Below are 13,076 nucleotides of genomic sequence, written 5' to 3'. Positions count from 1 at the left end.
TTGTATCTGGACTGATTTTTCTGTCTACTTGTTCTGTCAGTACCCAGAGAGGAGATCTCCAGGTATTATTGTGGTTTTGTCTGTTTCTTCCTTTTTTCTGTTCAGTTTTACTTTGTGAATTTAAAACTTTGTTATTAGTTGCATGCACATTCAGAATAGTGTCTTCCTGATGAATCATCTTTATGCAATATCCCTGTTTATTTCTGGGAATGCTCCCTCTATTGAAGTCCACATTGCCTGATATTAATATAGCCCTGTTTGCATGGTATAGCTTTTCTATCCCTTAATTTTATATCTAATATAAAATTATATTGTCTCTTTATATCTAATAAGTGTGTCTTATGAGCAGCATATAGTTAAATCTTAGCTTTTTCATTCAGATTTATAATCTCCTATCTTTTAATTGGAGTGTTAAGCTAATTTGCATTTCTTGTAATTGATGTGGTTGGGTTTGAATTTGCCATCTTTTCTGTTTGTCTTATTTGTTCTTTGTCTTGAAAACCATTCTTATTGTTTTCATCTGATTTCCAGGTGTTTTTTTTTTTTTTAATACAAGTGGACTACTAAGCTCAAGATATTTGAGAACCAGTTTAATTTCACAATTCTTTTAGATCTAAATGATTCTTTTCCTCAGTATTTTATAGTTCTCTTTCACATATAATTCATTAGTAATTTGTATTAAAGATTTGTTTAATGTCTTTGTAAAACATTAAGTAAAATTTTCAAAGATTTAACAACTTTTTATTTTCCCACTCCTATTTCTTAGATTTATGTATTTTTGGAGTAATTATATTATAACAATTACAGTGGATATACACAGAATTAAGAACAAACATAACTGATTCTTCATGGTCATCCTACTCAACAAATGGGAGCAGAAGGACATGAACATATCTGAGTGTAGCATACTAGTAATAAGCATAAACATTCAGTATATGCTGGTTCTCTCTTTTTATTTAACTGAAGAATTTGAGAGAATATGAGAACTAAGGAGCGTGTTGTTCAAATACTGAGTAAAATTTCTATGTTTATGTAATATCTGGTTTGGAATGTAATTAGAATAAAACTGCTAGGTCCTTATTCATATTACTGCTCTATACATTATTTTAGATAATCATGGTAGACTTGTATTTGAGATACCACTCAGAATCAGGGAGTTTAATCTACCTTGGGTCAAGGAAGTGATGTTTTTGATTGTTTTGTAATATAAAATGACACAGGACTTTGTCAAAAAAATAAATTGTCATTGATAATCATTTGGTGTCTCTGGGGATCTTTTACTTATCTTTTTGAAATTTAAGTATTAAGACATAAAGTATGTGAAATTTGTTTCTATTTGGCTTTTTATTAGAATGAAAGATAAGAGTCTGTAATCTGTGTGAAGGCAGAAGACTGCAATAGATTATTTTTTTCAGATCCCAACTAGTAGGGAAATCAGTTGTCCTGTGGTTTAAGATTTAAAAAAAACTTTTTTAAAGGATTTATTTGTTTATTTTAGAGCAAGAGTGAGAGAGCATTAGTGGGGGGGAGGGGGAGAGAAAGAATCTCAGACTCCACATTGAGCATGGAGCCCAATGTGGGGCTTGATTTCATGACCCTGAGATCATTACCAGAACCAAAATCAAGAGTTGGATATTTAACTGACTGAGCCATCCAGGTGCCCCCCAATTTTTTAAAAGTAATCTCTATGCCCAACATAGGGCTCAAACCCATGACCCTGAGATCAAGAGTTGCATGTTTCACCAACTGAGCCAGCCAGGTACCCCAATATTTTTTAACCTTTAAAATTTTAGTTTTGCCTTAAAATCATTTAAGTGACAGTAGAAATATAGTTTCTTGTTTGAGATTCACTAGGATGTGTTTGTTTTTCGTTGCAGCAAGAGAAAGCAACTACCATGGATTTGACAAAACATTTAGAAAGCACTCTGAAGACTCATGTAGGTACCAGAATGGAAAATCTGGCAGCTAAGGTTGAAATATTGAAAGAAATTAGGTAGGTAAAAGCATATTTTTGAGAAGGATAATTTAATTTTAATTTATTTTTTTTTAAGATTTATTTATTTAGGGAGAGAGTACACAAGCAGAGGGAGGGGCAGAGGGAAAGGGAGAGAGAATCTCAAGCAGACTCGGTGCTGAACACAGAGCTTGATTTGGGGCTTAATCTCAACCCTGAGATCATGACCTGAGCTGAAATCAAGAGTCAGACACTTAACCTACTGAGCCACCCAGGCTCTTTGAGAAGGATAATTTAAAATAATTGCTAATTAGTTCTTTGTTTAAATTATATGCCCACCATATTTCCTTTGACACTTAATCTTTATGTTTTTATGGCTTTAAAGAGAGAAACTAAAAACACATTCCTGAGATGAATTTTATAGTGTTTGTTTCAGCATTCCTTTGTCACTACATGGAGTTATATGAGAGGTCACCTATGAGAGTGAAATTAAAAAATCAGCATGAGTTCTAAATGGTAGTTTGATGGGAAGCTACTATGCCCATTTGTATTGCTTGGTGTTATTTTTAGGCTTATACCAAAACTAAAGATTTGAAAGAAAAAGTGGTTTTTGTATAGTCAGAAGAAAAGTGGTCTTTGTGGAAGACCAGAAGAGAAGAAATTGGTTAGCAAGTCTTGTGCAGAGTTTATTCAGCATTTGTCAGACTCTGTATATGATTTACTTAGGTATTTTAAAGTAATAGATGATTGCCTTACTGTTGGTTAGGGATAATTTGTCATTCTTTTCTGGAATGTGGAAAAAAAAAGAGTTCTCAAGATACCTTAGTTCCCTTTTCATGCTACACAAAGAACTTAAATCAGTAATTAATTTTCTCACATACGTTGAAACAGTAAGAAGATGGTCGTCCGAATTAATACTCTGTGTTGGTGTTTTGTCCAGTGGAAATTTATATTCCCCAGTATAAGTCCCATCAGTTGTCATCTGGTTTACAAGCCTCTAGATAGTTTGAATAATTTTGTCCCTCTAGAGCCTAATTAACTTTTGATGCACTACCAAAAATTAAGTGGCTACACTGCCACAGCTATGAGACAGACTTAGGACCAAAATAATCCAATATATTTTAGTACATTTTTGAGGAAATAATGTGCTATTAGAATGGTGGCAGTCTAGTTTGAAACTAGAGAAAAGAATATGGATGGACCTTGTTGGTTTTGCTAGCTGGCCTGCTTCTCCAATTGCTTTTTTTCTTTTTTTTTTTCCTTTTTTCAACTCCACAAATGCTAGTCTGCTTAATAGGGTACAGGGACTAATGTGCCTGCAGTCTTGGTAAGCAAGATTGGCTAAGTCTACCGTTTTTCAAGAATTATTCAGAAATCTAACTGTATACCAGCATTGAAGGTCTATTTGATATCATTTAATGTTCTGCAGACTTTGAAGTTATTATCCTTTATGGAAAAGTTTTTTTTTTTTTAAAGATTTTATTTTTATTTATTTGACAGAGCACTAGCAGAGGGGGAGTGGGAGAAGCAGGATCCCCACTGAGCAGGGTCCTGGGATCATGACCTGAGCCGAAGGCAGATGCCCAATGGACTGAGCCACCCAGGCGCCCCGTGTAAAAGTTTTTTAATAAAAGTTTTATTTGATATTTTTTTCTGAATTTAGATTTATTTATTTGAGAGAGAGAGTGTCTGTAAGCATGAGCAGGGGGGCAGGGGCAGAGGGAGTGGGAGAATGAAAATCTCAAGCAGACTCTCTGCCAAGTGTGGATCCTAACGCAGGGTTCCATCCCACAACTCCGAGATCATGGCCTGAACTGAAACAAGAGTCAGGTGCTTGACCAACTGAGCCACCCAGGTGCCCCATGAATCAAATATTTTTTTAATTACAAGTTATACCAGTTAATTTATGATTTTATGTAAGGTTTTAGCAAGTACCTCTTCATAGACAATGTTGTATGTTGTAACTTCAGACCATTATTATTTAAGTGAAACTTTCTCTCATATCAACCTATAAATTTCTTGATCTTTTCCTTTTTGCTTTTGTTTTTAAATAGACATGTCAACATCAATGTTCGTTTTGGAAAAGACCTTTCAGATGCTATGCAAGTGTTAGATGAAGAGTGCTTTACTACCCCAGCTTCTTTGACTGAATTAGAGAGAATTTGGGCAGAATACAATCTTGCTCAGGAGAACATAAAAACTTGTGAAAATGTGGTGGGTCAAGATTTTTTCTTTATTATGGTTTTATTTGTTGATCATAAGGGGATATCATTTGAGAAAGGATTATAGATATTATAGTGATTGATACTTTGCATGAAATCTTTAATTTTTATAGCATCTTCATATTAGTAATTTGATTCCTAATTTTATTGCCTTGTTAAAAAAAGATAAGATAGATAAATGGCGATTGTGGATAAAGTGTTAACAAAATCTTTTTCCCTTTTGCATGAACATTGGTTAGGTAAATCTCCCTAGTTGGTATTTTATATCTGAACTTGAGGAATTTTAAACTACACATACTTGGTGGGGGCTCTTGCAACTGGGCATACTATCCTTGAGGAACTTTGGAAACTATTCCCGTCAAAGATGGCAGCTTTTGAGGGGGATGAAGCTTGTAAGCCAGTGTGGCTGTGACACCTGCTAATGTATTTTGTTTTTAGGTCTGCATGGTGTGTTTTATGCTGCAGTGCTGGACTCTGCCTTACTATTAAATGCTATTTAAGCCGCCCATTATTGAGAGGTGGTTATTTGTGGGTAGGGGAGGGTATAAAGAACAGATTATTTCCTATGAAATATTTATTAGCATAGGTACAAGTATATTTCCTCTCACAGTTTTCTTTAGTTTATATTGAGCTGAACAGAACTCCTTGTTTTTCATATAAAGATACTTACCGCAGTCATAGCTTTCCATAGTACCTGTGAGTTCTATACTTGTGTTTGGAGTTGCCCATCTGAATTACTGGTGGTTTCTACCTCTGAGGATTGTACCCTGAAAGTCTTATTCCCAGTTCATACCTAGGTTGCCCAGTTGGGAACCTAGCTGACTCTAAGTGAGACGTGAACAGAATAACTAGGACTTTGGAAATGCCAGGAGTGTTAAATTTGAAGAAGGGCTTGTATTTGTGTCATTTTACATGTTAGACCCTTAACTGATTTCTTCTGATTATGGAAGAAAAAAGTGGCAGAATCAGTAAGTTTTGAATCTATATGAAACACAGGTAATGTTATTAGGTACTTTGTAAACTTTTTCTTACACTTTTAGAATGGACAGTTTTGCTTTTATTTTATAAATGAGGAAATTGAGGCCTACCGGGTTTAAGGAAATTACTGAAGATTATATAGTTCTAAATGTTAACATGGTATTTGAACCTAGATGTGTCTGACTGCAAACTGTATTCTCTTTCCATTTAAGCTGTATTGTCAATATTAAAATAATTAATGATGTATTTTCATGTAATAAGATGAAAAAAAACTGCATTTTAATTTTTGTTTTGTTGTTTTTCTGGTTTGAACATAGGAAAGTGATTCAGGACAGAGAGGGAGAGGGTTTACTGTAGCCCCAAGACTTGGTATTTTGGTAGATTTTTAAAAAATATTTTTTAAACAGATTTTATTTATTTGACACAGAGAAAGAGAGTGAGCACAAGCAGGCAGAGTGGCAGGCAGAGGGAGAGGGAGAGGCAAGCTCCCCGCTGAGCAGAGAGCCTGATCCCAGGACCCTGGGATCATGACCTGAGCTGAAATCAAGAGGTGGACACCTAACCGACTAAGCTACCCAGGCACCCTGCCATTTTATTTCCCTTATTGAACTTAATTTAGGTCCTAGTATTATTATTTTCATTTATGTATTTTGCACACTACCTTAACTTGATTGCCATGTGTATTTTTGGTGAAGAGATTCTTTCTTTTTTCTATATAGTTATAAAATGGTCTGGTTGAGGGACGCCTGGGTGGCGCGGTCATTAAGTGTCTGCCTTCGGCTCAGGGCGTGATCCCAGCGTTCTGGGATCGAGCCCCACATCAGGCTCCTCCGCTGGGAGCCTGTTTCTTCCTCTCCCACTCCCCCTGCTTGTGTTCCCTCTCTGGCTGGCTGTCTCTCTCTGTCAAATAAATAAATAAAATCTTAAAAAAAAAATGGTCTGGTTGAGCTTACACAAAAAAAGAATATTCTAAAATTCAAGCTCGTAAGTGTGTGTACCAGACACTGTTATAGGTAGCAGAGACACAAATTTGTGTAAGACATGATCCTCTCTCTTGGGTATGGAATATACATATAAATAGTTTCAGTATAGCTTCATAAGTACTAGAATATAATCTCTCTCATATGCCTATTTCCAAACATAGCCTCTTAGACAAATTGGAGGTTTTACCATGGTGGAGATTAACTGAATCTTGAAGGATAAGTGGATGAAGGACTTGAGGGTGGAATGGGAGTAAGAGGGAGTTAGTGTGTAGTTAATAATAGGAACTTATATAATTTTCTTAAGAAAAACAAAAATTTTGGGGCGCCTGGGTGGCTCAGCCATTAAGCGTCTGCCTTTGGCTCAGGGCATGATCCTGGCGTTCTGGGATCGAACCCCGCATCAGGCTCCTCCACTGGGAGCCTGCTTCTTTCTCTCCCACTCCCCCTGCTTGTGTTTCCTCTCTTGCTGGCTGTCTCTCTCTCTGTCAAATAAATAAATAAAATCTTTAAAAATAAATAAATAAAAATACATAAAGAAAAACAAAAATTTCAGTGTTGTACATATAATGGGAAAAATCAGAGCAGGATTATTAAATGTCTTATTTCTAATTAAGGGAGAGAAAAGCTCTTTGTGAGTTTGGTGATTTCAGGAGAGAAATATTTGTCTTAAAAGCTATTGTGTTTGGAGAATGTAATGTTAAATTTTACTCACTTTAAGACATCAGTTTTTTTTGACATAGGTCAATGTGTTAAAAAAAAAAAAACCACCTGATGTGTTAATGATGGTTATTCTATGTTTTCTTTCTCCAGAATGAAGGGAATATTTTGATTGCCAAAAGAAATGAAGTGCAACAGAAACTGAACATGGCAGTAGAAGTTTTTATTCTGGAAGTAGATGAGTTACCTCTTAATAAACGCTTGAAAACATTGCAGGTTAGAAGTTAAAAAGATGTATATACATTAAAATATGTTTATCATTTGAGAGGTGAAATTGGCATTTACCTTGAGACTCCAGATAGTACTGATGGTTGCAAACTTTTTCTTCTCTTTGATGAATTCTAGTTTCTCTTTGATAGAATTAAAATGTTACTTTAATCTATTTAATATGTTTATGTATGTATATGTATCTATCCTGCAAATAAGGTAAAATGGTCAGACACATCAGGGTTGCTAGGGCGGCATTCACTGGGAAAACTCATGGAGACAGAAGCAGTAGCAGGCACGTGAGTCCCTGTTGTCTGTTGCATTCTAGCGAAAATCTGGTAGGGTCACATGTCAAGAGTTTAGGAGAGGAGTCCTGATCCAGGATTAGGGGCTAGAGTACAATAGCTATAGGATGTTATGGACCCTTGTCTTCAGCGTTATCCTGCCATCTCAGCAATGACTTTAATTTGGAGTGAACGGGCGTGTAACAGTGTTATGAACCATTCCACCTATTAACGTGATTGTTCTCTTCACTTAATCAGATCTTTTTTTTAATGTCCTTTGCTGATGTTTAAAATTTTTCTCTTAAGAGGCCTCTGGCATTTTTTCATTTAATATGTATGCTTTTGGTTGCTTTTGTGTATATTATCTTACTTTCCATTTCTTAGTTATTTTTGGTGGTGTAGTGGAATACTGTTTTATTTATGTGTGTATGTATTTATTTTTTATTATTTTTTTTACTGTTGATGTCTCTAACAACTCTCCTGAACTCTCTTTTAGTTCTAATTTCTCTATTAATGTTCTTTGAGCTTTCTTTGTGGTCATATCATTTGAAAACAACAATCCTCTTCGCCATCTACTTTTTCTGTATCTTTGAACTTTTACTGCTTTGGTCAGCATCTTTAGTAAGTTAAATCGTGGCTGTGCTAGTTGGCATCCTTGTCTCATTTTGGACTGCAGCGAATGAGTTTGCTAGAGAGTTGGAGAAAAGGATATTGGGGACATCTGGGCACTGTCTTTCTGTCTGCCTGGAGGAAGATGTAGTTTAGAAGATACCATGTATAGTATAAGTTCTTCCAGAATAGTGAAGTAACCTTTGCATACAAAAGGGCAGTGGTGTAGTAAGAATGTATGTCTACAGCGCAATTTTTAGTTTACCCTGTAAAGGTTTATTTCTTCTTGTGAACTGTTAGTAAACATAGGTTTGCAACCGAGATCGTTTTAAAAACTCTTTTCTTAAAGTTTAATCTTATGAGACTTTTTGCTGTATCTGGTTTGTTTCTCTTTCTACTGTTCCCCTCGGTCACCAGAATATTCTTTAAACTTCTATTTTGGTGAAGTAGTTTGATATTTACTTATATTCTTCAAGTACTTAAGAAATAAAACTTATACTACAGTAATGGAGGTCAAAGAAATTAAAGTTCATGATTTCTGATTTCCTCAACAGTTATTGAGACTTCTTTTGTGGCCTAACATACATGGTTGATTGTTCATGACTGTTCCTTATAAGTTAAAAAAGTACATTCCGGGACGCCTGGGTAGCACAGTCATTAAGTGTCTGCCTTCGGCTCAGGGCGTGATCCCAGCGTTCTGGGATCGAGCCCCGCATCAGGCTCCTCCGCTGGGACCCTGCTTCTTCCTCTCCCACTCCCCCTGCTTGTGTTCCTTCTCTCGCCGGCTGTCTGTCTCTGTCAAATAAATAAATAAAAATCTTAAAAAAAAAAAAAGTACATTCTGTGCATTCTTGGTGTGCAGTTCCTGATGTATAGCTATTATTTTAACCCTTAATCTTCTGTATCTTTGCTTACTTTTTGGTCTGATCAGTTTATCAGTTTTGCGATATTTTTGTTATATATTTTAGTTCTTTAAATTGTTAAAAAAATTTTGGTGCTGTATTGTTGGGTGTTAAATTATTTATGATTGTTATGTATTTTAAACTGTTTTCTTTTTAACCATTATGTAACCTTATTTTTCCTTTATGGTGTTAAAATATTGTTTCCTTTAAGAATTCCTTTTCTACCTGTTTTTTTTTTTTTTTTTTTTTTTTTTTATTTTTTTTTTTTCCTTTTTTTTTTTTTTTTTTTTTTTGGTTATCATTTGCTCTGTTTATCTTTTCTTTTTCCCCCTCCCTTTATTTTATTTTCATTTTTTTTTTTTAAAGATTTTATTTATTCTATAGAGATAGAGACAGCCAGTGAGAGAGGGAACACAAGCAGGGGGAGTGGGAGAGGAAGAAGCAGGCTCATAGTGGAGGAGCCTGATGTGGGGCTCGATCCCAGAACGCCGGGATCACGCCCTGAGCCGCCCTGAGCCGAAGGCAGACGCTTAACTGCTGTGCCACCCAGGCGCCCCCTTTATTTTCATTTTTTAAAAAGATTTTATTTATTTATTTATTTGACAGAAAGAGAGAGGGAGCACAAGGAGGGGGAGAGGGGGAGCAACAGAGGGAGAGGGAGAAACAGGCTCCCTGTTGAGCAAGGAGCTCAGTGCAGGGTTCTATCCCAGGACTCTGGGATCATGACCTCAGCCGACAGCAGACGCTTAAGCAGCTGAGCCACCCAGGCACCCTTTATTTTAAATTGAATGTCTTTTTTAGACAACATATGAATGCATCATTTTTTAAAAGAATCTAATGTATAAATTTATCTTTTGATGGGTAACTTGATTTATATGTTTATAATTACTGTTTTACTAGAACTTATTTCTGTAATTATTTTGTGTTTCTGTTTATCATGGTTTCTTTTTTCCCCCCTTTTCTACCTTCTACCACTAATATCTTAGAACATTCTCACTTGTCTTTCGTGTGTCTTCCTTCTGTGTATTTCCCTCCCCCAAATCAGCTAACCAAACAGCCATAATTGTTTAGGATTTTAATCAGAGTATTATGGATATTCTAAATGATAATTCAGATAACAAGCTTTAGAGTTATTCTCTCATTCTTATTTCATAAGTTGTTGGGTATCTTTTGGTTTTCTCTGTGTATTGGAGTGTTTTCTCTAAGTACTTTTTAAAAAAAAATTTATTTCAGAGAGAGAGAATGCATGCGTGCAAGTGGGGGGAGGGGCAGAGGGAGAGAATTTTCAAGCAGACTCCCCACTGAGCTTGGAGCCCGATTCAGGGCTCAATCTCATGACCCACCTGAGCCAAAACTAAGAGTTGGATGCTTATCTGACTGAGCCACCCAGGTGCCCCTCTCTAAGAGTACTTTCAAAGAGGGTTTTGTGTGGTTGATTTTGTAAAGTATTTAGTGTCTCAGGTTATCTTTGTTTTTTTTTTTTTTTAAGATTTTATTTATTTGAGAGAGAGAGAGTGAGTGATCGAGCATGAACAGGGGGAGGAGCGGGGGGAGAAGCAGACTTCCCACCGAGCAGGGAGCCAAAGTGGGGCTCGATTCTAGGACTCTGGGACCATGACCTGAACTGAAGGCAGATGCTTAACCAATTGAGCCACCCAGGCACCCCTGTCTCAGGATATCTTATTTAAACATTTAAACAATTGCTTGCATTTAAGGACCTCTACATTTTTTTTTTAAAGATTTTATTTATTTATTCGACAGAGATAGAGACAGCCAGCGAGAGAGGGAACACAAGCAGGGGGAGTGGGAGAGGAAGAAGCAGGCTCCTAGTGGAGGAGCCTGATGTGGGGCGCGATCCCATAACGCCGGGATCACGCCCTGAGCCGAAGGCAGGTGCTTAACCGCTGTGCCACCCAGGCGCCCCAAGGACCTCTACATTTTTTAATTGTTCATCCATTTTTTCTTTTTGTCCCTTTCTGTTTCTTTTTGGGGGGATCTGAGGAATCCTGACTTAACCATCTAGCTCACTAATTGGTTCTCTAGCTGTATCCTTTTTGCCATTTAGTGAATGCATTGTGTTCTTTATTTCAAAGATTATTTCTTTTATACCTAATAACTTCAGTTGGTCATTGTTTATAAGTACATGGTTTTGCTTTGTGTTTTCAGTATTCTTTCTTTTTGTTGAGAGTATTATGTTTATTTTGAGTTCTTGATTTTGCTTCCTTTTTATAAGGTGGCTTGGTTTGTTACATTCCTTTCAGAGTTCTCCTGTTAGTCACACATTTCATCCTCCTCTGTACCTCCCCTCAAAGATCTCATATTCCCTTGGGGAACTATAAGCTATCTTAGTTCTGTGCTGTAGTGTAGGTATGGGATAGGGTGGTAGAGGGGTCCTAGGGTGGGGTGAAAGCTTGGAATAAAACTTCAAAGACTTCAGATGGGTTTAGGGAATAGGATGGGGCTATTTCTCAGAGCTTCTAGGGTTACAGTTTGGGTTCACCTACTTCCTGTAAGCTTTTCTTCTGAATGATCTTACTCTTCAGTGCACCTACAAGCCCCTCTGCCTTAGACACTAGTCTTTTTCAGGAGCTATTACCCTTGGGTGTAAATGCTACCAGGTATTCAGGGGGAAAGGGAAGAAAAGAAAATGCTTAGGGGATGGCCAACTTTTCTGTACTGGTTATCAGTTTTTGCCTCATCTAGGTTCCTGTACTGTACTTGTATACACATATTGCTTCTTGCTTTGTGCTACTGCTTTATAGTGTGAGAGAGAAGGGCATATGAAGAAGGTTCTCTTTTCCCACATGCTATTTTCTGCTGTGGTACAAGCCTTCCTCCATTTTGCAGTGACTTGCTCATTGCTAAGCACCAACTATCTTCTGTCTTTCCAAGGGTTTCTTAGAGTTTTGGGATAAAAATTTCTGGGATTTTTGTAAGTTTTCCTCTTGTCTCAGTGACATTTCTAGGGTTTTATTCTTAGAGCCCCTAGGCTCTCTTGTCTCTTCTAGTCCTTTCTAAAATGCTTTTTAAGTTCATATATATGTTTAGTGTCTTCCTTAATTGGAATTATTTGTCTTTTACTGCTATAGTCCAAATAAATCACCTTCTAGGTAGTTTTATATTTTCATATCTAATGTTTCTAAGTTTAATTTATAAGATTGTTAAGGATAAGGATTCAACATACTACTTTTCTGTCTCACAGATTTTCATATGGTGCTTGAATCCTAATATGAAGTTAATAAACTTTAATAAACAGAATATATTTCTATAGGATTTGTCAACCTCTTTAGAGGCAGTATATGGACAGGCCAAAGAAGGGACAAACTCTGAAGAAATACTTAAGAAATTTTATGTCTGGAAGTGTGATAAAAGAGAGGAGTTCACCAGTGTTAGAAATGAAACAGAGGTTTCTCTACAACGTCTTGTAGCATGGTTCCAGAACACTGTAAAGGTAATAAAAGCTCTTGCCCAGTGGTGGTGTTGGTGTTGTAGCCTAAACCAGGGTATATGGGTTTTTAAATAATTTTCCAAGTATAATTAACTTCTTTTCTGTGGAGAAGAAAGGAAGAGGAAGAGAGGGATTGAGGGGAAGAGGGCTGGGATGGAGGATTGAGGGATTTACATATTTGTGTTCTCTAGGAACATAGATGAAAAACAGTTTCATAAGCCGTTCTAGGTATAAGATAGTATCACTGCAATTTATTACAAGTGTAGTATATTTTCTATAGCTATAGTGTAGAGATAAGGGTCTTATTGTATATACATGTGATTTAGATGGTAGTAGAGCTTTCTTTGTTTAGTTTCTTTTTTAGCAAGACATGTATGTTTTAACATTAGTTGGCTAACTACTCATGCTGAACATATGTTAATTGAGAGTGTTTAAGTCTTTTAAGTTTTAGATATCTTAAATATCTTAAAGGTATCTGACATAAATGGAGAATACTAATCTCAGTTGATACTAGATATTGGAAATGGTGTTTTGTGTATTATTCTTTTTAGTTCTTATTTATTCTTGTAAAAACACCATGTAATTTTCCAAAAGCTGTGCGGTCATGTAGTTTTGTATTAATATATTTGGAACCCTAATTAAATTTCAACCTTATTTTGTTACTGATTCTCTGTTTTCTCTGTTCTTCTGTCTGCTTTACAACCTTCTCAGCAAGGGCAAGGACACCCAAGGTGTCATTTATCGGTGTGAATGATTGACATATATGTATTTC

General features: G+C 36.2%; 1 protein-coding gene across 2 annotated transcripts in view; it reads left to right on the top strand.

Moving 5' to 3' along the window:
- STK31 (serine/threonine kinase 31) overlaps positions 1-13,076 on the top strand; it is a 73,308-nt gene that overhangs the window by 22,962 nt on the left and 37,270 nt on the right. For both annotated transcript variants that reach the window (XM_008686401.2, XM_008686402.2), the window contains exons 8-11: positions 1,878-1,993; positions 4,009-4,168; positions 6,948-7,070; positions 12,128-12,307. In XM_008686401.2, coding sequence (XP_008684623.2) covers positions 1,878-1,993; positions 4,009-4,168; positions 6,948-7,070; positions 12,128-12,307 — 579 coding nt within the window. The remainder of the gene's footprint in view (positions 1-1,877; positions 1,994-4,008; positions 4,169-6,947; positions 7,071-12,127; positions 12,308-13,076) is intronic.

Source organism: Ursus maritimus, unplaced genomic scaffold (genome assembly GCF_017311325.1).
Source record: "Ursus maritimus isolate PB19 unplaced genomic scaffold, ASM1731132v1 scaffold_3, whole genome shotgun sequence".
Lineage (NCBI taxonomy): Eukaryota > Metazoa > Chordata > Mammalia > Carnivora > Ursidae > Ursus > Ursus maritimus.
Note: the sequence above shows the minus strand (reverse complement) of the source record. Positions and strands in the feature narration are given on the sequence as shown.